The 26,074-nt window shown below is 29.6% G+C and overlaps 1 protein-coding gene across 5 annotated transcripts; it reads right to left on the reverse strand.

Annotated features, from left to right (window-relative positions):
* Positions 1-374: 374 nt before the first annotated feature.
* Positions 375-25,837, reverse strand: LOC112683553 (cytokine-inducible SH2-containing protein-like). 5 transcript variants are annotated; one of them, XM_025554626.1, is made up of 3 exons: positions 25,491-25,837; positions 2,068-2,279; positions 375-1,590 (listed from the first exon to the last, which is right to left on the reverse strand). In XM_025554626.1, exon 3 carries the CDS (start codon positions 1,475-1,477, stop codon positions 503-505), a length of 975 nt encoding a protein of 324 aa, XP_025410411.1. In that variant the 5' UTR covers positions 1,478-1,590; positions 2,068-2,279; positions 25,491-25,837; the 3' UTR covers positions 375-502. The 5 variants fall into 5 exon arrangements, with proteins under 5 accessions (XP_025410411.1, XP_025410409.1, XP_025410410.1 ...); XM_025554624.1 differs by having other exon boundaries at positions 2,068-2,282; XM_025554625.1 differs by having other exon boundaries at positions 2,062-2,282.
* Positions 25,838-26,074: the final 237 nt, after the last annotated feature.

Here is a 26,074-nt window from a genome sequence, read left to right on the forward strand (position 1 = left end):
ATATATAGGATAGGATTAATACGATAATAAATATATAATATAAATATATATATATATATATATATATAGGAATAAAAGAATATGTGCAAATTAATAATAAATAAAACATATTATTTGGAACGTGGGTCTATTTTGTATCATGCGTATAACGCATATCTAAAAAATAAAAAATAAAACACTAATAATATAAACAGAAATGCTTTAACATAAAAATACATAAGTATAAATAGCGTACATATTTTTCATACGAGTGAATACAAATTCACTGTGAAGTTGATTCAACATCGAAATATATTAATCAATACACGATATGATGATAAATTAATTTTAAATCTCTGCAGTATAAATTCATATTTATACATTGTATAAAACCGATAATATTGTATTCTATATAATATATAAAGTATAAATACATAATAATAATTTATATATTCGCTATGATAGCTACAAGTAAAATTAACAAGAAGACGAGTAATAAATAATGATGATAAATTATGCAAGATCACAGGCTATATGGATATTGAAGTAAATATTCGATCAGTTCGTTTGGTAGTGATGTAGGAGTGATAGTGATCAGACGCTTGTGCCGGTTGATCACCAGCCGAGATGTGTGTTTAAGTGACGGGAACCCAGTGGCGTCGGTCTTGATCATTGGTCGACAGAGGTTCATCCACGAGAAAAATTGGCCGCACTGATCGATCCACACAGGGTACACGATCATCTGGCGGGCAGCTTCGATCCGAGACAGCCGCACGTAATAGTCGATCAGTTCGATTGGGCATCGGAACTTGGGCACGCGGAGCGCGCCGGCCCGCCGTGGCATCGAGTCCAGCCCAAACAAGCCGTCCGCGTAAGAGAACCGCACGCTCATCAGTCGATTGTCACCGCGGCGGCCCGTTTGCACGTCCATCGTGAACAGGTGCCCGAAGTGCTTGGAGTCACGTACGCAGAACCGGCCAGCCGGCATGTTGGCTAATGCACCGGCCGCACTGACCCGAGCGTCTGCACCTTCGTAGTACCAGCCGGACGTGCGCAGCCGATCCACCGCAGTAGATAACACTCGCAGATCGCGCGCACTTACCGCGTCCGGCCCACCAACCAAGATATCCGAGACAGGCGCTTTCACTGCGGTTACGGCAGGAACAGTGATGCTGGCCGTGACTGCGGCCGCCGCCGCCATAGACGACCTGCACCGTGTTCCAGCAGACGACAGCTGCTGCTGCTGCTTGATACGTCTGCACGATACCACGCGACCGCCGGCCAACGTTAGCTTGGACCGTTCCCGAGACAGCGCGTGATTAATGTGCATCTGGTACAGAACCAGGTTGCGTTGTTCGCACGCCCACCTATCCCACAGCCTGATCCAGCACGCCTGCAATCGGAGTGAGTTGTCTGTGTCCTGGAGAACGACGGGCGGTACCACCGCATTATGGTCGCTGTCCTGTCGCTCCGTTTCCCAACACGAAGTGTTTAACATGCTCCGGCCATGGCCCGTATTACACAGCCGACGTCAATATTTCACGTTTGCTGCCACGGCGCTCGGCCGTGGGTCAGCCGTGGTGGTGTATAATTGTACGGTCGTTGTCGCCACTGAAAAAACAACATCGGCAACACATCAGTAAAATATTATAAGTATATATATGATTAACATTATTCTATGTACCGTACGCACAAGTATGAGTTTAATCTATGAAATTTAAATTTAAATAGTGGTATACGTAAAACGGAAAAGATCCGTATTTCTTTTTATATTTTACCATGCGATGGTCAAAATTCTAAAATATTATTAAAAAATTTATTTGGGGAGGAGTAAGTATTATAATCCAAATAAATTACATAAAACAAACTTTTCGGTTAGTTTGGGCAAGGAGGTAAAAATCGTTAGAAAGGACCCTGTTATTTACTATCGCTATTAGTTTGTAAGTACTATTTATATATAAAACGTTTGATAGTATTACAAGCTATATATAATTGATAATGAATATAGTTTGATCGTGTCGATTCGATCGTTAAGCTAATAAAATATAATGATGATAACAATATCATATTATACAACAATACTATTACGGTTCGTGGAGAACATGGTTTGTAACGGGCAGACACATGAGATATAATATCGGTCGGTTGGTTGTACACAAGTTAAAGTGCGACGACAGGTTCTTGTTTATTCTTTATTCTTTGTTTATGACATGTTAACACGAGTATCGAGTACTTAAAGCAGTGGTTCCCAAACTTTTTTCCGCGGTGCATTTTTTTGGACTCAATTTAGCCACGTTGCCCTGCTGTGAATAACATGAAAGACAAAACAAAAAAAATACTCATTGATAACTAATTTAATTAATTTTATTAAAATTAACTTCATTATAAATTAATACATTTTTAAACCTAAAAATTAAATAAATAAAATTATTGTTATCATTATTATAATTATTACATAAAAATATTATAAGGTTAAAATTAGAATGTCCAAATATACAATAGAAAATATTTCATTATTTGATATAAAGTTTTTACAAAAACAATAAGGAAAAATATTTTAAACATTTTAAACTATTTGTTATAACCCGTAGACCATGGTGCCCTTAGAAAGTGCTCGCGGTGTCCCTAGGGCACCGCGGTGCATAGCTTGGGAACCGCTGACTTAGAGTATTATGAATTATGATAAAGGTAAACGAATTTAAATTTCACATCGCTCGAACCCAAACCAGTTTCATTTTGTTAATATTTTGGTCGATTAAAATGTAATCAAGGTGCAAAATAACCATCTCAGAAAATATGACTAATTATTTCGGAACCTTATGCATTCAAATAAAACGTAGATTGAATGTGAAGAGCGTTTAAAACTTTAATTCTCGTGGTCTAAAGTACTACCGTATATATTCGTGAATCATAAAAACAAATTACCAACCATTTCGAAGTCATACTACACACGAGTCCTGGGTATTGATTTCAACACAAAATCGCAAGTTTTTCTGTTGTTACCTTTTTACGACGGTGACGACGAAGCGGGTTAGAGAAATTCGTACAAAATCAAAACTAAAATTTATACAGTGCGTGAGTATCTTATAAAAAATATTTTTATTTTATTAGTGTATTTCACACACAAACCTATGAACGGAATTTATTTGACTGAGATTTTTGCCATGACTTATTCGATTTTTATTCAAACATAACGAGTTATACATTTACACACACTCGGTTAGATAACGTATTTTACGATTATAATTATTATTTATTTACTGAACGACTGCTGCGTTCGGCATATTCAGTTTTGTTGTTATTTTGCTTTCCGGCACAAGTAACGTTTTTGAGAAGACAAAAAAAATGTATTTATTTTTTTTTATTCACTTCCAGCGAAACGTGTTTCGTATTAGATACCGCAGTGGATATTTTTGTACGTGTATTATATATTGTTTTAGACATCACGAATGTCGTGTGTATACAGTGTTACACATAAACATACTTCCTAACCTTCGTCTTGTGCAAATTGAATACACGGCCCTCGGGAAGCCGACGAATACGGAGAAAAGCTGACAGACGTGTACATCAAGCGATTGAATTGGTTTTGTTTAACGCATGTGTTTTCGTGTATGTGTATGTGTGCATATATCTATGTTTAAGTGTGCGAGCGCGCGTACGCGCTCGTATGTTGCACGTTGAACATTTAATGAAAAAAATCGTTTTCAATTTATTTCAATTGTTATTTTTTTTATACACGTATTGCAATATTGGTTGGATGGAAAGAGAAAAGATTTCTCGAAAACGGGTGTGCACGGACTGGTGCGCACACACCTGGATATGCGTGCTCCACCGAGATTATACATCATAAATCTTAAAGGTTGAAAGGATAAAAGGTAAGGGGAGATAATGCTATTTCCCTGATATCCTTCAATAATATATACTAATAAGTGTTTAAGTATATTCAGGAAAATATTTTTTGAAAATATAGAGTTATCATAGATATTTTTCTATTAACATTGTAACGTCCATTATATTCCTATGTCTATAATATATTCTATTTAACTGTATAATTTTCAACATTCGATTTATACTGGAAAAATTTTTTGGAGACACATTTCAACGAGCCAATTAGTATAATAGTAATTTGTATTTCAAGCATGGTTCCGATAAATGTATACATGTGTGAACGTACATTTATTAAGCTCAGTGGTGTAGCCGGGATTTTTAAATGGGAGGGGCTAATCACTTTTTTAGTAAGTACGTAAAGTAAGAGAGGATATGATAATTCACCCTTAACCCCCCCCCCACCATCTATCACCAAGTTTTTAAATGTAATTCAAGCATTTTAGTATAGTTTTAAAAATATTTATTAATATATAATTTATAATAATAATAATAACTTTGGTTTCAGTGTTCAGTCACTTGCTTCACTCTGAAAGCTGTATTCTCTTAGGTGAATTTCTGGCAAATTCAGTTATTATTTCACTTTCATCGAATTGCTATTTTTTATTTATATTAGCCATAGCTAATCCATTCAGTCTGTTTTCTGACATGGTGCTTCTTAAATAATTTTTTAAGCGATTAAGTGCAGAAAACTTCTCTCCGGAGTGGAAGAGGTAACTGGTAACGTGGCGAATAATCGTAAAAGTATTTTAATGTTAGGTTGAAGATTGGTGTAATGAGAGAGTGAATCAACAGCAGAATTCGGTTTTGGAATAGTATCTTGACTTCATTGTTGCCTCCGTATGAACAGCTCAGCTCTGATTGTAGATGAGGTATCATCATGGAGATATTTTAGCAGCTTTAATAATATTTTCATCGTCATGCATATTTAAATTAGCCGAAATAAGTCCTTCAAGTGGCATAACATCAATAAGCTTTTGATTTAAATGAGCATCCATTGATTTTATTAAATAGTCAAGAAAAGGAATAAAAGTAGAACATTTAAAATATATTTCTGGATTTTCAGAAATAAAGTTTTTTCTCTGAGTTTGTCTTTTACATACTTGTGGCATTTTTATTTCAATATTTTATATAATATATAATATTTTATATTCAATATATTAACACTTTTTTCCATATTGACAACGTCATTAAATATTTGATAGTGATTCGCCATAACCTTGCAGATAACCATCAAAAAGATAGTGATATTCATGGTAGAAACTAGAAGTTTTAGTAATCTGTAATATCTATGCCAAAGACAAACAACTGTTATTCATTAATCGTCAAAATTTATTTTATACCAAAGGTTTAAAATACTTAAATAAAAATAATTGTATACTAATTTAGTAGATAGATACACTATACATATAAACACAGCCCATGGGGGGGGACTATAGCCCCCTTAGCCTCCCCTTGGCTACGCCACTGATTAAGCTGTAACTCATTAAAACTAGATTAAGGTCCAATTTAAATCAGGAAAATTTGAAGTTTCTGCTTTTAATATCACTAAAAAAAACTGTTGGACGAAATAGATGTGTCGGAAGTCGTTAACTATTTAAAAGAATCATACACCGTTATGCATCAAATGTTGAATTTATGAATTTAAATTTAAATAATAACCCGAGGTATACCTCCAAGCATTTGATATTACATTCATTCATTTATTACTTATTATACTCGTATTACTATTATAAACTATTTATGCGCAAATAAGAAATTCACTATTTTGTGGTAATAATGTATTTAATGAATCTTTGTGCTACAATTATATTTGACGTAAAAAAATACCTAGCCATCTAGGGTCATTATAAATGTATGTAGAGGCTGTAAAATTTGCTAATCACAAACCTAGATTAAGGGGGGGGGGGAGCCGTGGTCCCGGGCCTACAACGAATATCAAACAGTAGTAGGCCCCTGTTGGATAATAGATTTTTTTCGTTTGTTAACTCTTTTTTTAGCTCGTATAAAAAACAAGTAAAAAATAGTATATAATTTTATGGTTTTGTGTTCAGAGTAATATTTTAGAGGTAATTAATACCGATGATATAATTAAAGGGTTTGCTTCACAAAAAGAAAGAAAAATTTATTTATATAAATAATATTTTTATTTTTTGTACTAAAAAAAGCTAGAAATAAATTTATAAATTAGAATATAATTTTTTTTTTGTCTTTGATGTATATTTGTGTGGATCATCAATATTTTGATTATGATTATGGGCCTCTAAAATTGTTTGGCGCCGGGCTCCAAATTATCATAATCCGGGCTTGGCCAATCATAAGCGACATTGGCGCAAATCCACTTAGTACTCTGGAGGTGCTCAAGTTCCTCCAAAGTTAACTTATCAGTAACCCGTGGGGGGGCTCTGACACTCACACTCCCCATAAATCTCAAATACTCTGCCAAATCTTTAAAACAAATATTAAAATAAACAGAAATAAATTCATGAAAATAAAACTTTACTTATAAAATAATAATAGGTACATTATATAATCAAGAATTTTATTATATAATAGTAGATCAAAACAGCACAAATGCACAATGATCACTAGTATATCACTAGTTATCTGAAAAATAAGTACATAATACATTTTTGTCTCAGTAATATCTAAATATAGACATAAAAGATTTTAAGTAAACGATATCATATAACATTATGATTGATGATAAGTATTATTTACTTTTAGAATATATTGGTGGTGCTAAACACCCTTTTAGGAGAATTTAGCCTATGATAAACGAGCACAGTGAGTTCCAAATTTTTTTATCATATAAAAAAAATGTGGGCCGCTCAAATCTTCTCCACCCGGGCCGAAGTACTCTCAGTCCACCCCTGTGAGTACATGAATTATTTTTTTTATAAATATGAAAAATACACTATCTATGGACTGAAATACTCATAAAGTCGTATGATATCAATTTAATAGATTATCTTTGATTTATCTCATTTAATCGACTTAAAAATACAAATAAGTACATAGAAAAACTTTTTTTTTCAGTACTATGTTTATGTTTATGAGTTTTAAATATACAGATATATTTATTAGGCTTATATAGATATAATAATGCTATACCTTTTCAATACTGGTGAGGAGTTATTAAATAATTGCTTTCGTTTTTTATTTTAATGTTAAAACAAGTCAAAAAAAATGAAATTCATTACAGAGTTCAATAAAGACTATACCAATACCTACACACATAATATTGTGCTAAATACGTTTAACGAGTGTGTTTTGTAATAGAATTAGAATAGATTGTTTTGGTAGAAATAGATATCGGTCGAAATATGATTTGGTGGAAACGGGTATTGGTGGAAGAGGGAAAGGTAAACTTTTGTTGGAAACTTATCCCGCCTAGTGACAGAAAAGTAATACATGACGGTAAAAATGTGACGTAGGCGTATGATAAATCTTATTCTGTGGCGATACGATGGCGAATTCTATAAAATCATATAATAAAGCACAATGAAAGGGTAACGAGGAAAAGGATGATTGATAAAAATAACCAAGTGCCCGTAGTATACTATTATATAGGTCTTATAAAAAGAAAAATCGAAGTTATTACATGTTATGTATCAGATATTTGAAAATATGGTGAATACGATATAATTTTAGATTAACAATATTCTAAATTGTTTAAAAATTGAATACTGAAAATAAAAATTGTTTTGAATAGACAAACTTAAAATAAACATTTTAAGACCGATAAAGTTTAAAATAGATATAGAAAAGAACGAGGATCCGCTTATCGTCTGACGCCTTTCTTCTCTATCCTTCATATTGTATATAATAACTAATGGTTGCAATAATTCAATGTGTTTCAAACATGAAGAAAGGTTTTTTCGTATTAATAGATGGTATAAAAAATAAAATGAATATACGCATTTAACTGGTGACTACACGAAGACGATTTGAATATCGTCGTAATAACATATCGAATGGAACGTAAATTATATACATCGTATATTCAAAATTACGTTCATAACGGCGCGTATATGCCTTATACTCGGTGGGCATGTATGAATTATCACTCTATCGTTGAAAGGAAATTAGTCATACAACATAATTATTATTATCATTATTATTATTATTATAGAAATTACGATGATGGAGAATGGCACATGTGCTCGGTGAAGATGAAAATTACATGCAATTAATGGTATCGCTGCCGTTGACAAACTACTTAATATTAAATAATAAGCGTGAAATAACAATAATCTACTAAAACATGCACACCACCGTCTATAACGAATCAAACAAGGATTCCTTATCTTCTTCGTCCACTAATCCGGCGATACTTATACGTTTTTACACTTATTTTGTGGAACGTGCTTTGTTTTCGATCTTTAGCGGATCGTTGTACGAATCAAACACTACATCGTCGGTTCGAGCTTACCGACAAGATGAGCTTATATTAATACATTGACAAATAGCCAAAATGTATTATAAATTATGCCATTATTATATTTATAAAAGATTATTATAAAATGTCTTCAGGCTCAATAAACGTAGCTAACAAATAAAAAATAAATAAAAATAATTTGTAACAATAAATAAATGTAGTTTTTATTTATACATAATAAAATATAATAAAGTATAATATAGTATACGCATAAACTGTGATGCGACGAGCTTCACACATACGTCCAGTTGAGAAGTGTGAAATACCTCAGACTAAAATACAGGGAGTCTGAGATCATACATGATTGAAAAAGATATATGTCTGTATCATAGATATTTTTTATGTTTATATTTAATGAAGGGTTATCTCTGCAGGACCTGTACAATGTTATACGAACTATCCTTAATGGTAAAAATGCAAATATTGTTTTGAATAAAGGTACACTGTTTATACTGCTCTAGTCTTTATTATGCGTTTTCAATATAATAATGATTATCCTGATTGAATTTACAAATTTATTTAAAAAAAAATATTAAAACATTACAGATGCAATTTTTCAATAATAAATTACATTTTTATTCGTTTAATAAAAATAAATGTAAAAGCTCTCTAGACAAGACTACATTAATTTTAGATTGGTTTTCGGTTTTTTTATATTAATGATAGAACTAATGAAAAGTGAAAACTATTATAAAAATTAAATTTCTTAATTTACTATCCGAGTTAAATATTAGAATGTCCAATTTTATGCGCAATAAATTCTAGATTATAGATTTAAGGCACAGATTTTCCAACCAAAAATGTCAATAGAAAACATATAAATCATTATGAAACCAAATAATTCCTTCATGTTTGAAAATAATATATTATCACAAAAATAAATACAAAATAATTTGCTTTGTTTGTGGCGCAATTGTTTTTCAATCCTAAGACGTCAGTGGTATACACTCAGTGTGTCTTTGGCTATCGAATGAAAAGAAAAGACAAACTCTTGACGGCACTATGAAAACGGAATTTCGTGCACGGAATATTTGAGTAGATTATACGAATGAATAAAATATGTCAACGTACGTGACATTTCGTGATCGCATCACATTTTCAGTAAATAATCAAATGCGTTAATGAAGAAGTATAGTACACATTGTTGTGATGCTTGTTATTAATGGGGTTTACGGTATATACATCAATTGTTTAAATGGAAATGAATGTGTACTTAGTAACTACCAACACAAATTAAAAATATGTTATAATATATGTATATAGTAAAATTAGTTAACAGAGACCGGATTGCCGCGCCAGTTAAAGAATGATGAATCGTTTTTGTTATCGTATTAAATATATTATATGTGATTCGTAGAACAGTAACGGACATAATATTTACATTGCAAAACGCGTTATTCATACATTTGATGGTTTTTTTTTCTCATATCTGCGTGATAAACGATGTCAAATAGGTCTTTTTCATTGTTATTAATATAATTTTTATTACTATTATTATTATAGTTATTATTGTTATTAATACATAAGAAACAGAGTACACAATCTTAATGTAATATTTCATTCATAACCACCGTTATACGATTTTCTCGGTGAAAGTACAGTAATAATTAATAACACAAAACAAAACGAATAAACGACGGTCGTATTAAATCGGACGGAGAAAGCAATTTCATTGAATTCAACGAAGGAGTTCCTAATGGAAATTAACGTTAGAATTTGGCCAACATAATGCGGTATAAGTAAGCACAACGATCCCTGTAGACTGCTCTTTGTATAATTTATGAAATCGAAATCAAAATTTTAAGTTTGTTAAATCGATCGAAGACAGAGAATGAAAAATATAAATATAAAATTGATAAAAAATAGATAAATATTAAAAATAAAATCCTACAACCCTTTGCTATTTTTTTGCAGTAAAACTAAAGACAAGTTATATCCGTAAACTCAAATTTTATAATAGTAACACAGTTTAAAAAAAAAAAAAAATGCTTATATCTCACGAGTGCAAATCAGTTTATCAAATAAGTCAATATCTTAATTTTGGATTTTTCGTTCAAAGGTCGCTTGAACTTTCTTTAATTTTAAGGTTTCTGATAAGTACACATGCATAGAAGCTACTGTTCATTTGCCCTTCCTTCACGTTAGCCCTAACAGCCGTTATCTGAAATTTTTACGTTACAACTCCCACTGTAGATATTATGGAAGATCTTATAAAGGTGGGCTTCTATGTCAAACGCGTCGAAAACTATAAAAAAAGGAGTTATCCTCTACCTCTTCTTTTCTTCGTGAACCAAATAACAACAATAAAGAAATCTTAAAATTATCATTATTACTGAACACAGTTATCTAAGTTTAAAAATTAAAAAAACCAAGATTTGGCCTCTGCAGTTCCACAACTACCAAAATTATGGGCATACAAGTAAATCAACATATAGAAGACAACTCCAAAGATATAAAAGATATAAACAATCTAGTCAAATTTGTACTTTTTTAATATGCCCACACAGCCAACTTCAAAGGTTATCTAACTTTCAAATATATTACCAAACATCGTAGAAAAATAACTCAAAAAATTTGAAATGTAAGATAAAACTCACATGCTCCTTTCCATCCAATTCTTCCCCTTTCTCGGTCTCATCTCCTATGTTTCCGACCACATCTTACGCATATATGATTACAAACTCCTTTTTTTTCTCCTTCTCCTTCGTCTTTCTCTCAGCTATTTAGGGTCGGCTACCCTTATCTTAAATCTCTACTCGTCTTGATTTTCTATATCCCTTACGCACACACCATCAACCCTTCTATCGCTCTCATCGTATCCAACCATATAATTTTTAGTCTTCCTCTTCTTCTTTTCCCATCAACGTTAATTTTCATAATTAATCTTACAGCTTTTGTTTCCTCTCGCCTCATTCACATGCCCAAACCATCTGAATCCATTTTCTCTCAAACCACATTTAATCTTATATTTTACATCCATACTAAAGCCCCCATCTTTTTGTAAAAATTATTCTAAATATTAAAAATCTTTGACTTTTAATTTAACTTAACTTTATTATTTTAAAATAACTTAACGAGTTAAAAAAAATCGTTAATTTGCCTAGCCCTGGGAACTGAACACCAGCACCAAAAACAACATGATTTTTTTTTTTTTTATTAGCATAAATGCCCATGTGGGCTCAAGTACAGTATTTATGAATTAAAAATAGTTGCCTCAATGAGAACATTGATCGCAATGCAATTTGAATTCGATTGCAACCCAACGAGTTGCTCGATCTAGTTGCAGCTTACAAGCTGTTTTGGTGATAACAATGCCTAAGGTACTCATAAAGTAATAGTTTACAATTTCGAACATATTTAAAATTATAGTATATTAATAAATTAGAGCTTGTCAAACGTAAATTAATATACATATAATATGTAGACTAAATACATTAATACAAAAAAAAAAACCGTCACTTATTTTGTATTCAAGTCTTATTACATTAGGGAGTATATTATACATTATATATCTCATCATTCTCATCCTCGTAAATACCTTGAAGCCGCGTTTCTTTGGAACTTCAATCAATATAAAAAAAAGCCAAAGTAAAAAGGATTTCATTTAAAAAAAAAACCATATATGAAAAGTGCGCATACAGGATACAGATTCAATAGAAACTTGTTTTGCTTAGTACATTTTGACATAGGGTATTGTTATAAAATTAATCATTAATTGAATAATTATAAATCTGTCATCAATTTAAAAACAACAATTAATCTTTTCACTTGAAAATTGATGTAAGTTCCAAATTTTAGCTATTAAGGTTAACATTAATATTAATATTCGAAGAATAATTTCAAAATGTCAGTGTTAATAAAAAAAATAAATCAACGGTTTCAAAATATGACAAAAACTAATAATTTATCATCAGTGCTTAATCATCATGCCTAAAATTACTCAGGCTATAAACTATAAACTTTACCATGATAGGTAGAAAAAAGGATTAATTTTAAAATACTGATCTTCGTTATCTATTAAATTTATAAATATCATAGATGTTTAAATTAATCAGTCCTTGTAAAAAATTTCATGGCTACATTTCTTGAATTTTTAACTACAATTAGTAAAATATGAATATTGAATGTGTATTGCGTAATATGGTTAAATCACCAAATTTTAAAATCGAAGTTCAAACTTTAAAAAAATTTGAAATTAAAATATATGTTCGAGGAATAAGAAAGTATGTAACTTGAAACAATTTCGAACAAAAATTTAAACAAACATTTTTTAATTTAAATATTCAAGTGTTTTTGGACACGATTATTTAACTAGAACATTGAATTTATTCAAAATCTAAAACAATCTAACTCTTTTCTGTTAAATACTTATTTTCGAGTAACACAATATTAAATTCCAACTCTTCTCGAATGTGACCAATGACACACATTGAGGTGTTCAAGGGTAGTAGTTACAACCCCTAAACTTTTTTATGGTTGGGTAGACCTTCAGCCCCGAAATATCTACTGATATAACACAAAACTTTTATGTTGAGTTGATGACTATAAAATCAGTACATGAAAAACTTGATGAATTATTGTGTAATGTATTTGAAAATAAGAGCGATTTTGCACAAAAATATAGACAGAGTTTTTAGCAGATGACTTCAGAACGAATAACAAAATGAAGCCAATCGTTTCATAAAAAACTGGATTCACGATTTTATTCCGTCCACCCAAATATTTTTTTCTTGATTGAACAGTTAAAAGCGATCCAATGCGAAACATATATAAAGCAAAGAAGCTCACTTAAATTAAAATTAAAAAAAGTTTCTGAAAAGGTAAAGTTTATTCACAAAAATAAAAATTGAGACTGCCAAATTTCGAACTTACAGTTCGTTAAAAACGTTGTAAATTCATACCACACTAATTTTTTTTTTTTTTTTTTTAATATTATTTATTATGACTTATTATACCATATTATTGAAAAAAGGAAAAAATATTATTATATACCAATATTCTATTAATATTTTTTATTTATTACAAGCACAAATATCATTATTGAAAATACGTATGTCGATATATGATAACATACTGTACATATTAAACTGATTAATATTTTAAACTATATCTAGATTTTCTTGATATTGTTTTAATTTTAAAATATGAAATAGGTATATTTTATAATCTATTACTCTAGACGGCCCTAAATCTGTATAAAATAACAAGGAAATTGTTAATGATTGTAATTATTTGAAAAGGTTATTTAACAAGGTTGTATTATCATGAAAACTTGCGAGAACTAATTTAACAATTGGAAATCATCTCGTAGTTGTCCGTTAGTACAGTATTTTTATCAAATTTTACACTATTTTTTACCTTGATAATTTTTCGGGTTTCGCACAATATTTGAATTATAATCACTCTTTTTATATTTATACTCTTACGCACAAAGACATAATAAGCTGAGCATATTTTATAATATTATTATTATTTATACAAAATATTATTTTGTTCCGCATTGGTTTGAAAAATATTATTCTAGTTTCCACAAAGTGTTCAAAGTAATAACTAATAACGATAAAAGTTTGTCGATCTACATGAAAAACATCTATAAAACTCTATTGTCAGATGAAAAATTCCGAACTATACCGAGAAGTGATAATATCTATAATAAAATTTTGCATAAAATCAACAATCATCAATTAAAAATAATAACAGTAATAATAATAATAATAAATAATACACGAATAATATAGAAGTCATATAATAACAAAAAATAATAATAAATTTTAGTCTTTATACAGCATATTTTACTGAATTTACCACGGAATAATTATTATGTAATTATGTCGTGTCAAGCTATTAATATAATTAATTTAACTTACTTGGATATTATTTAAACTAAATTAATATATCTTGTAGTAGGTCAAATTATTTAATCATTTAAGGTTTTGTAAATTCTGTCAATGAAAAATATAATTATACATATGTTAAGGTCAACAGTGACTTAAATTATATTCAATAGATCATGAGTACCCGTGGACATTTAAAATAATACGACGTCATTTACGTAAACACATTTTATAATGACACGAAACATCCTAGACGAACGTTCATAGAATAATGAATGTCTCTCTCAAAGTCCCGACTGAGGACAATCGACAGCCAGCCGCCGACTGTAAGTAGTGGGCGTACTTTATACGTCGCGTGCTTGCGGATCGCGAAAACACTTAAACAGCGCATTCTTTCGGTCGTTATACGCGTACACGTTTTGGTGACATGTCTTAAAGAAAAATACGAGCAAGGAAGTCAGTAAGCAGAGTTATCAACTAGATACTCGTACGAATAAAAATAATAATTTAAAACATTGATAGTTAAATTCAGACGAAATAACAATAATTGAGATAAGTTCATTTTTGATATAAATATAATACAGACATTCCTATAGGCAACGGCAATCGGTTTGTGTAATAATCTAGATAGCAAAGTACTATTATTAAACACATATCAATAATCATGTGTTTGACAAATACTATTAAAAACCTCCAGACGATGGACGTCTTATTCTGTTTCACAAGTCGACTTTTAATACATGAATTCGAGTTTCACGGGATTGGTAACAATATTCTAAAACGATTTCCAGGATCTAACTTTTTTTTTCATTGTACTCTTCAAGTTAGTACAGATGATTAGATTATGGAACTATTTAAAAAGTTCTCGACAAACCCACGTTTATCTAGAAATGGGAATAAAACTATTTATGACCGAATTTTACTAATTTATGTTTACGGTACTGATTTTACTTCTTCTCATTGCATAACGGTCCATAAGGACCAAAGCTGCTACAAGTAATTCTCTCCATCTTCCCTATTAAATACTAGGTCAGCTGACATATTTCTTCCCAACATTTTAATATCTTTCTCTTTAACATCTTTCCATCTCGTATGCAATCTACCTATTAGTATTTTATTCTGATTTTAGTCAGTACTTTTTTTATAATATCGTTATTGGTTCCACACGTACACAAACGATTCCATTCTCTTAGCTTTTAAATATGATAAAATATTGGTTTTTATCATACAATTTATATAGGTTATCATTTTTTCTTCTTTCATATGTTCTATATTATATATTGGGCCGAAAATGTTTCTTAATACTTTTTTTCGAATATTGTCAGTCTATTACATAAGTTATTATTGGTTTCAGATAACATGAAACAAGATTTTGGACATTCTTGATAGTAATTTAGATTTTAGTAGTTTATTTATACATTGATAGCACTGGTTTCTAATTGCAATTCTATTGCTAATTTCTCGATGTAAGTAATTTTTAATATTATTTTAATATTACTTCGGCTGCATTATGTACTACTTATTTATTCAATTTGTCATTATAATTTTGAAAAAAAAAAAAATCAAATACTTATCAAGACTTGATAATACACTTAGTGTATTATTATGATTTAGAAGATATTTATTACTTTTTAGGTTATTAGGTATTTTTATTCTATTAGTAGTTTTTTTTACTATATCTATTTGTTATGCACTTAATATCTATGTTGGCCAAGGAGTTTGTCACAAACACTATTAAAGATAAGTAGTTTACAAAATAATAGCGAGTTATTACTCGCTATTATTATGTAAACTACTAATAATTAATTTTCAAGAAATTCAATGCCATAAAAAATAATAATTTTTAAAGCCAAAATGGTTTTTGCGATGAGTTAATAACAATATTTTATTTTTTAAATTGTAACGATGTCGTCATAAATCAGTATACATTTTTAGTTTACAAAAACTGTTGACGAATCAATGAGCAATTTTAAAATGTATTGACGAGTATTAACGCATAAGATTATTGATATACTAAAAAATTTGACTTAATAAATTACGAGTCTTACCGTACATTTCTAAACGTACTTCAAACATGTTAATAAATACCGACGCATAATAAATTGCGACCGTATTGAATTCATAAAAATTATGACACGTAATAAATATTTCCTATTAAAGATAAAATTATAACTTTTATTACTTTAAGATAAAGATAAAGTTATTTTTAAATAATTTAAGGGTGTAAATAAAATATATATTTATATTTTTATCTATATATCTCAACAATTTAAAAAAACAAATTTTTATGTATTTTTAACAATAAAATAACTTGCAAATTTTCGCAGTTTCAGAAATGTTTGGACTTTAACCATTATAAAAAAAATTGTGCTCATGTATTTTTATTATATGTGTGTGTATAAGGCCAGTTTATGTGGAACCAAGAAACCGCTATAAAAATTTATAATTTAAGCATTATTTCGACTAGTAATTAATTATATAGTATAGTAATAATAATTATAATAATTTATATAGACAAAATAATAAAGTATACAAGAAAAGAAAACATAATTATTATATTATTAATAGTGCATTTTATAAACCTATTAATTTTTGGTCCTTATATTGAAGATATTCAAACCCTTGCTTTATCAAACCAAACCGGTATTTATACCTCGCTATAAAGTTATGGTGCACGTGATAGTTTCTGAAATGTCATGCATTAATTTTACGGCACGACACTCATGGTTGTGCTCTATTCAATTTAATGTATTTTAACAAAACATTTTGCGCTGTAAATTTATGATTGCGTGTTGCCACTTTTTATAAATTATTAGAGGAGATTTAGTCCTCCCCTCCAAAAAAAAAAAAAAAAAACATTTAGCCTTAGTTGCCTTAATACTAATTACGAGTATAAGTTTCTTTTTGTTTCCATTATCACGATTTTGAACTAAATAATTGCTCCAATTATCAAATTTAGGGACGGTGTCTGAAAGCAAAATTTATCTCGTTCGATACTATAGAGCAGGGATGGGCAACTCAAAGTTACTAGATGGCCAATTTTAAGAAAACTAAAATCAAGCGGGCCAGAGTATGGAAAACAAAAAAAGTCATTCAATGTATTTTAATTAGCATTTATATATACGAAAATCATAGATCCAACACACACGACTCAAATGATACGAAGAAACTGATATAGTTAAATAGTTCGGTACAAACAACTATGGTTAAAATCTATACGTATACCTAGATATTATATATGATATTTAACGATGTTTAATACCAGATAACATTTATTATATCGATAGACCTACGGTTCCCAACCTTTTTAGTAGTGCGGACCACCAATTTCGTAGAAAATCTTTGATTCCCACCAATAGTTATAAATGTATAATGTGCACATACATTAGTTATCACTGTTTATTAAAAAACAATTGTTTATCAAAAAAAAAAAAAAAAAAAATCATTGAACCAGATTGTTCAAGAATTAAATAATTTAATGTAATTTTTCGTTCAGACAGACACACAGGTTATCGAAATATAGCCCATCAAGTTTCTAAGTGCAATTTTAAAAATTGCTAGAAATTCTTGCCGAATATTTAACTAGAATGGTAATAATGGTGTAGTTTTAAAAAAATTATTTTAGAGTCTGATCACATGAATGTTCAATCAACGAATTTTCTTCACTTGCTGATATAAAATATCATGTATGCTGATGTGTAAATAATGTTAGTATAATATGGTTCACGGCACAGTACCACCTTGCTCGCAGCCCACTTGTGGGCCGCGGCCCATAGATTAGGAACCGCTGCGATAGACGATAAACTTTAAATTATATGATGTAATTTGAAAACATAGTACGGTCCAGATAAAAAAGGTTCGCGGATCAGATGTGGCCCGCGGGTTAGATACTATATAGATACTCTAGATACTCTATTAGTATACTACCTACCATGAAATAATACCTACAAAAAAAACATTTACTGATTAATAACAAATTAACAACAATATTAATAACAATTTATTAATTTACAGTCGTCAAGTATTTTATAATATTTCAATATGTCATTATATATTATTATACATTATATACTATTTTTACATCAATCCAGAAAACTTCAAATAAATCGTGTTGGGTATTAATGGATCACCACCATTTTTCTATTAATTATCGGTTTAACAAATCTGTCCCTCCTCGGGTTTTAATTACGTATTTAGTTTTGACATGTCTCCATATACACTCGACCATTTGTTTTTGGGCACCCGTTGTCGGATCAACAAAAAAATCGGAATTATTGACTGTTTCGTGATGATAACCTATATCTTTTAAGGTACTATATGCTTGCCATTGATCTGAATAAATAATTGATCTTAGTTCTATTTCATTTTGTATTTTTGGTAATAAAGTTGCCTTATCTTTTTTTTTCCACTTTGAAAAATCTTCGTTCTATAACCCCATCAACATTTTTACAACACATACCAAAAATCCATGGACCTTGAATGCGAGTACCATAATTTTTTTTTGAGTCGAATGATCATCATCAATATCGTCAGCATCATTTGATACATTGTCATCTACATTTGGAATTACATCTCCATTTCTCTATTGTCCTCTATTATATTTATGCTTGCCTTGAAATAGTGACTAGGTCAATTTGAACAATTTTCCCTGGACCACCCATTTTCTTACGTTAATCAAACATTGCAACTGCTACATCTCTACATAAATAATTCCAGTCTACAATCGTTTTACGAGTTTCTGTTGTAAATTTTTCGGTCATTTAAACTGGTATTTGATACACCCAATACCAAACTAATTCAACAATTTCATTTAATGCTAAATCACTATTACTTTTACCATTTTTATCGTAATATGTAAAAAAAAGACTTTTTTTTCTTAAAGAGTGATAAGTTTGACAACCTTTTTTTGACATCGTAAGTAAATAGTTTTTAATAAATCACCATTTGAGTCTCTTTTACGATTATTTTTTTGATATTCTTTCAACGTATCTCCACAAATAACACCATCTTTTAATTTATAACAACTACCAAGTTCTGGGTGAAGGTTTCTTTCTTGAAGGTAATTAATACATGTTTCCTCATTACATATTACGAGTATATGCCCGTACAAATAGTGCATTGATTTATTCATTTTTGTTTATTTTAAAATAAAAAAATAAAAAGTAAAACTCGCAATGAATAGGATACTTATGCGAACACATCTTAGGCACAATATAGACTAAAATAATATATCTAACAGTAAGTTATTATGGGTGTTGGTGGATCAGATATCATAATGGCTATTAATATATAATTTTATAAAACTGCTATAATATATTATTTATCTTAATGACTCAAATATAATTTCCTGTAATAAAATGAAATATAATAAAAATAACTACGGTAAGTAGCATACTACACGCATACAGTTTTTTGGTACATACCATTTTATGGTAGGTAACATATTAAACGAGTACCGTTTAATGATCTAGTACTGCCCAAATTCATAATTTTTTTTTTGTTTTTCAATAATAAATTTAACAATAGGTACAATTTTTCAACCGTATACTATCTGTGATGGTTCGCTTTAAAGAACATTTATCAAAACCATCAATTAAAGCTTTTATTATTGTCACATTATTCCTTTTTATCAGGAGTGATAAATGTAGCCGATGTAGAATTTCCAGTTAAATCCATGTTTTTCTTACCTTCATACACAATACGTTTAACTGGCATTGTAGAATTATCAGTAGCTTCTGCAGTCATCGTATACAACCTACAGTTAGCCATGTATTCATTTTTATCTTCAAAATATTTGAAAATATTCCAAATTATTTTTCTAGCTTAACTATGAGTTTTACGATTTTTAATTTTTGAACTCATTATAAATAAAACTATTTATTTTATAGCGTACGTTTTCAGTACAAAAGAACACGAACACAATACTGGAATAAATGAGTAAATATCCATATATATTAGTATATTCCATAATGTCATAATGTCCAAATCTATTAATAATTAATATTGTCATTGGTCAGCCGAGTCATTTATTTTTATACATTTATAATAAACAAATTGTTGATGCAACTGAAGTGCGCCACGCGGTCGAAACACACTGTGTGATCTTTGCACCACACTGCAAGCGACTAGTTTGGGCTACAGTTCATGAAAAGCACCGCTGTCGCAGTCTCAATTTATCTGGCAACGACTGTATTGTTATTCATCAAAAGAACGATCGCAGTGTGATTTCATCTGACATTCGTTACGTTACACTAAATAATATTCTCGAATTTATTAATTATTTGAATTATAAATCGTAAGAACGGAGTTCACGACAAGCACAAGAGGGAAGAAAATGGTTGTTAAAAATGGCCATAAATATATTTTGGCGTATACATCTTCTAAAAATGTTAAACATGAATATTTAATTAATTATTATTTGAGAAAAAAATATAACACTTTATTATAATTATACCAGATAAATTTGACGCAAATGGGCTGTCTGAAAAAACATACTTTTTTTATTTTGGCGCAAATGGGCTGTACCCAAAACGAATCCATTTTTTTTTTTGCGCAAATGGGTAACAGCTGTTTCTTAAATAAACGAAAAAAAACGGATGAAAATTATAAAAAGAATCCAGCAATGTTTACGGAACACGTTTATTTCGACAAAATCAAATTTATTTTATAAAATTCAAATAATCTTAAAGACTTGCCATTTATTTAAACCGCAATTTATCTATTACCATTATCAATAAATAGTATGATTTTCAAAAGATTTTAATTTAATTTTTATTATACTTGTATACAAGTATATCAATCGAAACATAATTTAAAGTAAATAATTAACTTTAAAATCAATTAATTTTTTACACAAAGTGGATGGTGTTCTACAATAGTTTTATTTATTTTTTTCATTTCCAAATAACATTGCTGTAGCTTATGCTGTTTTCTGTTATATTTTATTTAAGTTATATCCGTGTAACTAAGTAAATACCTAATTTTTAAATATTAGTTGATTTATTTTTACAAGTAGATAAAACTGAGACGTAGTATAGCCGCATAGCCCGCATAAATGAATCGTTTTGAAGTTACATTTATGTCACTATTTTGAGGGGATTTACAACGGTTCAATATGGTTTATAAATATCTATAATCAGTCAATATTGATGTATGTACAATGTGTGATCAATATGAAGCATTGATGAAATATGTTATAACTCTCCAACCTGATTATATTGTTTCAACATAAAGAATTGCAATGAAAAAATGTTCTGAAAATCGTTATGAAATGATTTACAAACGTAAAAAAATAAGGTCAAAACATCATAATGAACAACTAAAGGTAGGTTCAGACTTGTCAATTAAAATGTTCATTATGACTGTTTCATTTAAGCAAATCGTTTACACGATGATGAATTGTGAATGAATAATTTAAATAATTTAACTATACATTCCCAATAAATAGTACTTATATATTTATTACTGTATATACTTTCCCGTAAATACATATGTATCATTTTCCCAATAGATAATTGAAAATTTTGTTATGCACACTTTTATAATTTGTATAAATTGTATTGATTTTAGTTTTGATGTCGTTAACTGACAGAACTGGTAAACTCAAAGCAGAACACATATTTTCATATACCTATACTTGCAGGTCTAAGTTTTTGTAACTGTCACTATTAATACCCCCCTCTCCCAATATGAATGGCATATTTATATAGTCGGCAATCATCAACCAACAGAGCTGTAAAGAAAACTTTTAAAAAGTATTTAATAAATACTCAAATACATTTTTTTTTTCAAGTATTTAAGATACTACTCAAATATTTGAATTGTATAGTATTTCAAATACTACTCAAATACTTTAAAAAAGTCTTTGGAATAGTTTTAAATTATTTTGTAAAAAAATATTTGGAGTAATTAGGCTAAGGTAACCTAACATTTTGCTGAGAAATAGTTGAAAGAGTTGTATTATGCGGTTCTGAATCACTTTTATCATCAGTATTATGGCTAGAATTACTCATAATAAAACTTGAAGTAATTGTAGTTGCCAGTAGGTTAGTAAATTGTATTAATAAATAAAAACGGTGTAGACTTGCAGCTGCATATATAGTGATTTGTGCGAAAATCTATGTTGTTCTCGTAATCCCGTATAACTAGACAGATATTGTATCTGATATTAACAGTTACCTATCTAAAAATACAAAAGGAAATTTTGTTATTGAATATCTATTTTTAGAAACCGGTTTTACACAAACCTACGGGCTTTGATTATAGTTGGCAATACTTTTCCAACCAAATATTTTGAATGAAAATAAAACGTTCGAAAAAAAAACCATGTATTCAATACAAATAAGTAATAAATAGAAAAACAAGTATTTAAAATACCATTGAAAATACTTAATTCTGAAAATATTTAAAAAATATTCAATACTTAAAAAAGTATTCAAATACTTTTATTCAAATAATTTACAGCACGGTCAACCAATTAAGTAATATTAGTAATGTAGGATTGTATTTTAGAAAGTAGTCAGAAAATTTATATATTTATGATCCCTCCCCCCCTTATCAATATTTGCTAGCGCAGGTCCTGATGGTTATAAAAAAGTATTATTTTTTTTTTTAAACTTACAAAGATGAAACCATCAAAAGTCTGTGTTTCAGCTGAAGATTTGTGCTCAATGTATATAAGAAATTTAAATGCAACATTCATTAATAAATGTGTTCATTTTCAAAGCTATGACCAAAGTATAAAAAATTCTCTATTAACTATAATCGTTAGAAATACTATGTTAAAAATAAAAGAACTAGAAGACATTTGCTTGTATGTGAATATTGCTTTACACATGTTTTTATGTACTCCCTGTTCAAACTGTACCTCTAACGATAATTTTTAAATGTACAATGTATAAAAACTTATTTAAGGTTCACAATATCTAAAAAGAGATCAAAAACACACTTGCAATAATAAATATTGAAACAAAAATAACAAATTAAATATAAAGACATTATAGATAATTGTATTGCTATTCAACCAAGAAAAATTGTAAATAATCAATAAATATAATTTATTACATATTATTAATTGTGTATATCATTCATTAATATAAAAAAAAAAATTGTTCACTACTCTTAGGATAATAAAAAAATGTATTGAAAATAAGTTCCACAAATGTTATTCCCGGGGACAGCAGTAGCTGAGCACTTGAAGGCATTTGTAGACATTTTAAAATTATAGAACAATATTAGCAATATTTTCTGATTTATAAAACTGATTCATTTTTTACACAAACAATCCATGGATAGTATCTAGTACAAATAATATATGAAAGAACGGCGATAGGTTTTGCGAGGTTCGAGACAAATTTTTTCACAGGGCCCTAGTCTTTTAATTGTGATGCCAAAAAAAAATTATTTTGAACGTCCTAGTCGAATCCCTAGTACTTTTATATTTAACTATCTTACATAACTTATGTAAAAACATTTTTCCCTTGTATGGATATTATATTTTATTATCAAAGAGTCAAGAATATATTATATATTATTGTTTATTTATTCATTATTATTACACTACACAACAATACAGAGGCGTGGTGAATATAGATCCAAAACAGTCAATTACCCGTGTCAAATATTGAAGAGATGGTGGGTACCCCTAATCCCAATATTTGTTACACAATATTCCTGTATTTTTTTTATGCTATAAACTATTATTAAGTATAGTATACAAGGTCAGGTATCAGTTGTCCATTTATTATTTGCTTTTAAAAATTAAGATGATCTATTAAATATAAATAGAGAGTCATTATCAATTTTTAAGGATGAATAGGTACCAAAAATACATTTTTACATTTAACAAATAATACTGTCACCATACCAATGTTACAACATAAGTACTAAACAAAATATTGAAGAGTATAAAACACCATACACATTTTCACATTACAGGGAAAACTTGTTATTTAATTTAAAAAAAAAAAAATTAAAGACTTAAAAATCATTAAATTCTTTGAAAGGCGTGAAGCCTCTAAAATGATGGGGCCCTGGGCAGCTGTCCCTTTTATCCTTCCCTACAGTTAGCGCTGATTAATAAAAGCTAGAAAATATTAACTCGTTAACATAGGTGGATATTAGGGGACTTTGGGGGCTTACGCCTTCTCAGAAGATTCAAATCCCTTTTAAATACGTGTTTTTCATTAATTTTTCAATATTGCCAAACCACAATATATTTGAAGCATTGTTCAATAAAGTGTAATAGCTTAGTTATAAATTATGCTTGAATAGTTCAAGAGTTGTGATACAACAATGGTTGGAATAATATGATAATGTTTCGTGATAATTAAATAATACAAAGCTTTTTTCTCGATTGACTAACATTCGAATGTTCAATGCTCGACTTGTGGGGGGACGCAAGGGGACAGAGTACCCCAATTAATTTTCAGAAATTTTAGGGTCTCCCTACTATTATTATGTTATAATTATAAAGCTTAACAAGTTTTGGGGACGCTCTTTTTTTTAAAGTAAATAGAGTCCCCTTCTTTAATTTTTCCAAGTCGAGCATTGCGAATGTTATATTTTTAGTAGCCTAAAGACCTGAGATTTATAGCAAATATGAATATTACTCGGAATCGGTGTATTTTATGACGTTGGTGGGTTTCTTTGCACTTTCCAGTAACTATACACTACTTGAAAAGCATTATCTATTATAATTTTTTACTGAAAACACATTTCCTAATATGTTTATTGAAATGAACAACTTGAAAAAAGTTCTAAAAAATTCAAAGAAAAAAAAATAATTAGATAAATAACGTAATTTACGTTAGTCAGGGTATTTAAATTGTTATAAACTGATACTTAAAGAATTTCACGGCCATTTAACGCATATCTTAAATTATTATTGCAATATAGAATTTATTGTTTTTAAATTAGATCAATTAAAAAAAATTTAAGGAATTTTCAATTGACCTAATCGATGTGTATCGTTCTAATTATTTTGGACAGTTTTTTATTGAAATGTACGGTTGTCTTAATTTATGGTAATCAAAGCATGGAAATAAGTAATTTATCAGCAATCAACAATTATTAACAATCAAAAAATATTGGTTTCTACACTCACGTGTACAGTTTCAAAATGATATTTCACTGTGATAATAATAAGTTTAAATTATTTACAATCTCCCCGTGACAAGTCCGACGGATATATATATATATATATCCATTGGATTACAAAAAGTTGTAAATAATATCGTAATTATATAATGTTATATTTTATAAATGCATGCTATAATAAAATAAATACAACCAATAACAACACAAATTACTGCCAACAAAATTATAAATCTTTTTCAACCTAATCTTAATACCTGAATGAAAGCAATTGTATTCCGTGAAAACGACGAGTGCAGTTTTTGAAACTCTGAGATGAAATTACGTAAAACAATGGAACAACAATTGTTATTAATAAACTTATCGCATGATGTGTTATTATTACGCCGGATTAATAATTCGTATGCGAATACTAAAAAATTCGAAAATAGTAAAATTCATAATTAAGAACGAGTCGAGAAAATAATAGAATTCGCGTAAAAACGATAGCGACGTTCCCGCGATTTGAAACGAAAACACGCGCGACATAAGACGATGACGCGCAATCCGTGCTAACAGAGACCGTAACAGATCGCGTGACGGTCCAATACTGCGGGCACTATATAGTTAGTGGCACTACCGTTGCGGTGTGTGTATGTATATGCGTACGTACGTTTGTGCGTTTGTTGCGTGTATGGGTACGTGCGTATGTGTGACACGGGTGAACCGCTTATATCGGTGGTGGTATCCGCCGTCGGCCGCCCAACATCGCTTCTCGCTCACGCTCACGCACCCGTCGAATGCGACAGACGATTGCAGCTGTCCAAGCGGCGGCGACGGCGAAAGCGACAAACGAAGACCG

The sequence above is a fragment of the Sipha flava genome, unplaced genomic scaffold (genome assembly GCF_003268045.1).
Source record: "Sipha flava isolate LNK unplaced genomic scaffold, YSA_version1 229_pilon_pilon, whole genome shotgun sequence".
Taxonomy (NCBI): Eukaryota; Metazoa; Arthropoda; class Insecta; order Hemiptera; family Aphididae; genus Sipha; species Sipha flava.

Excerpts from the sequence above, each read along its gene's own strand:
- LOC112683553 (XM_025554623.1), bottom strand. The coding sequence starts at position 1,477 with ATGTTAAACACTTCGTGTTGGGAAACGGAGCGACAGGACAGCGACCAT.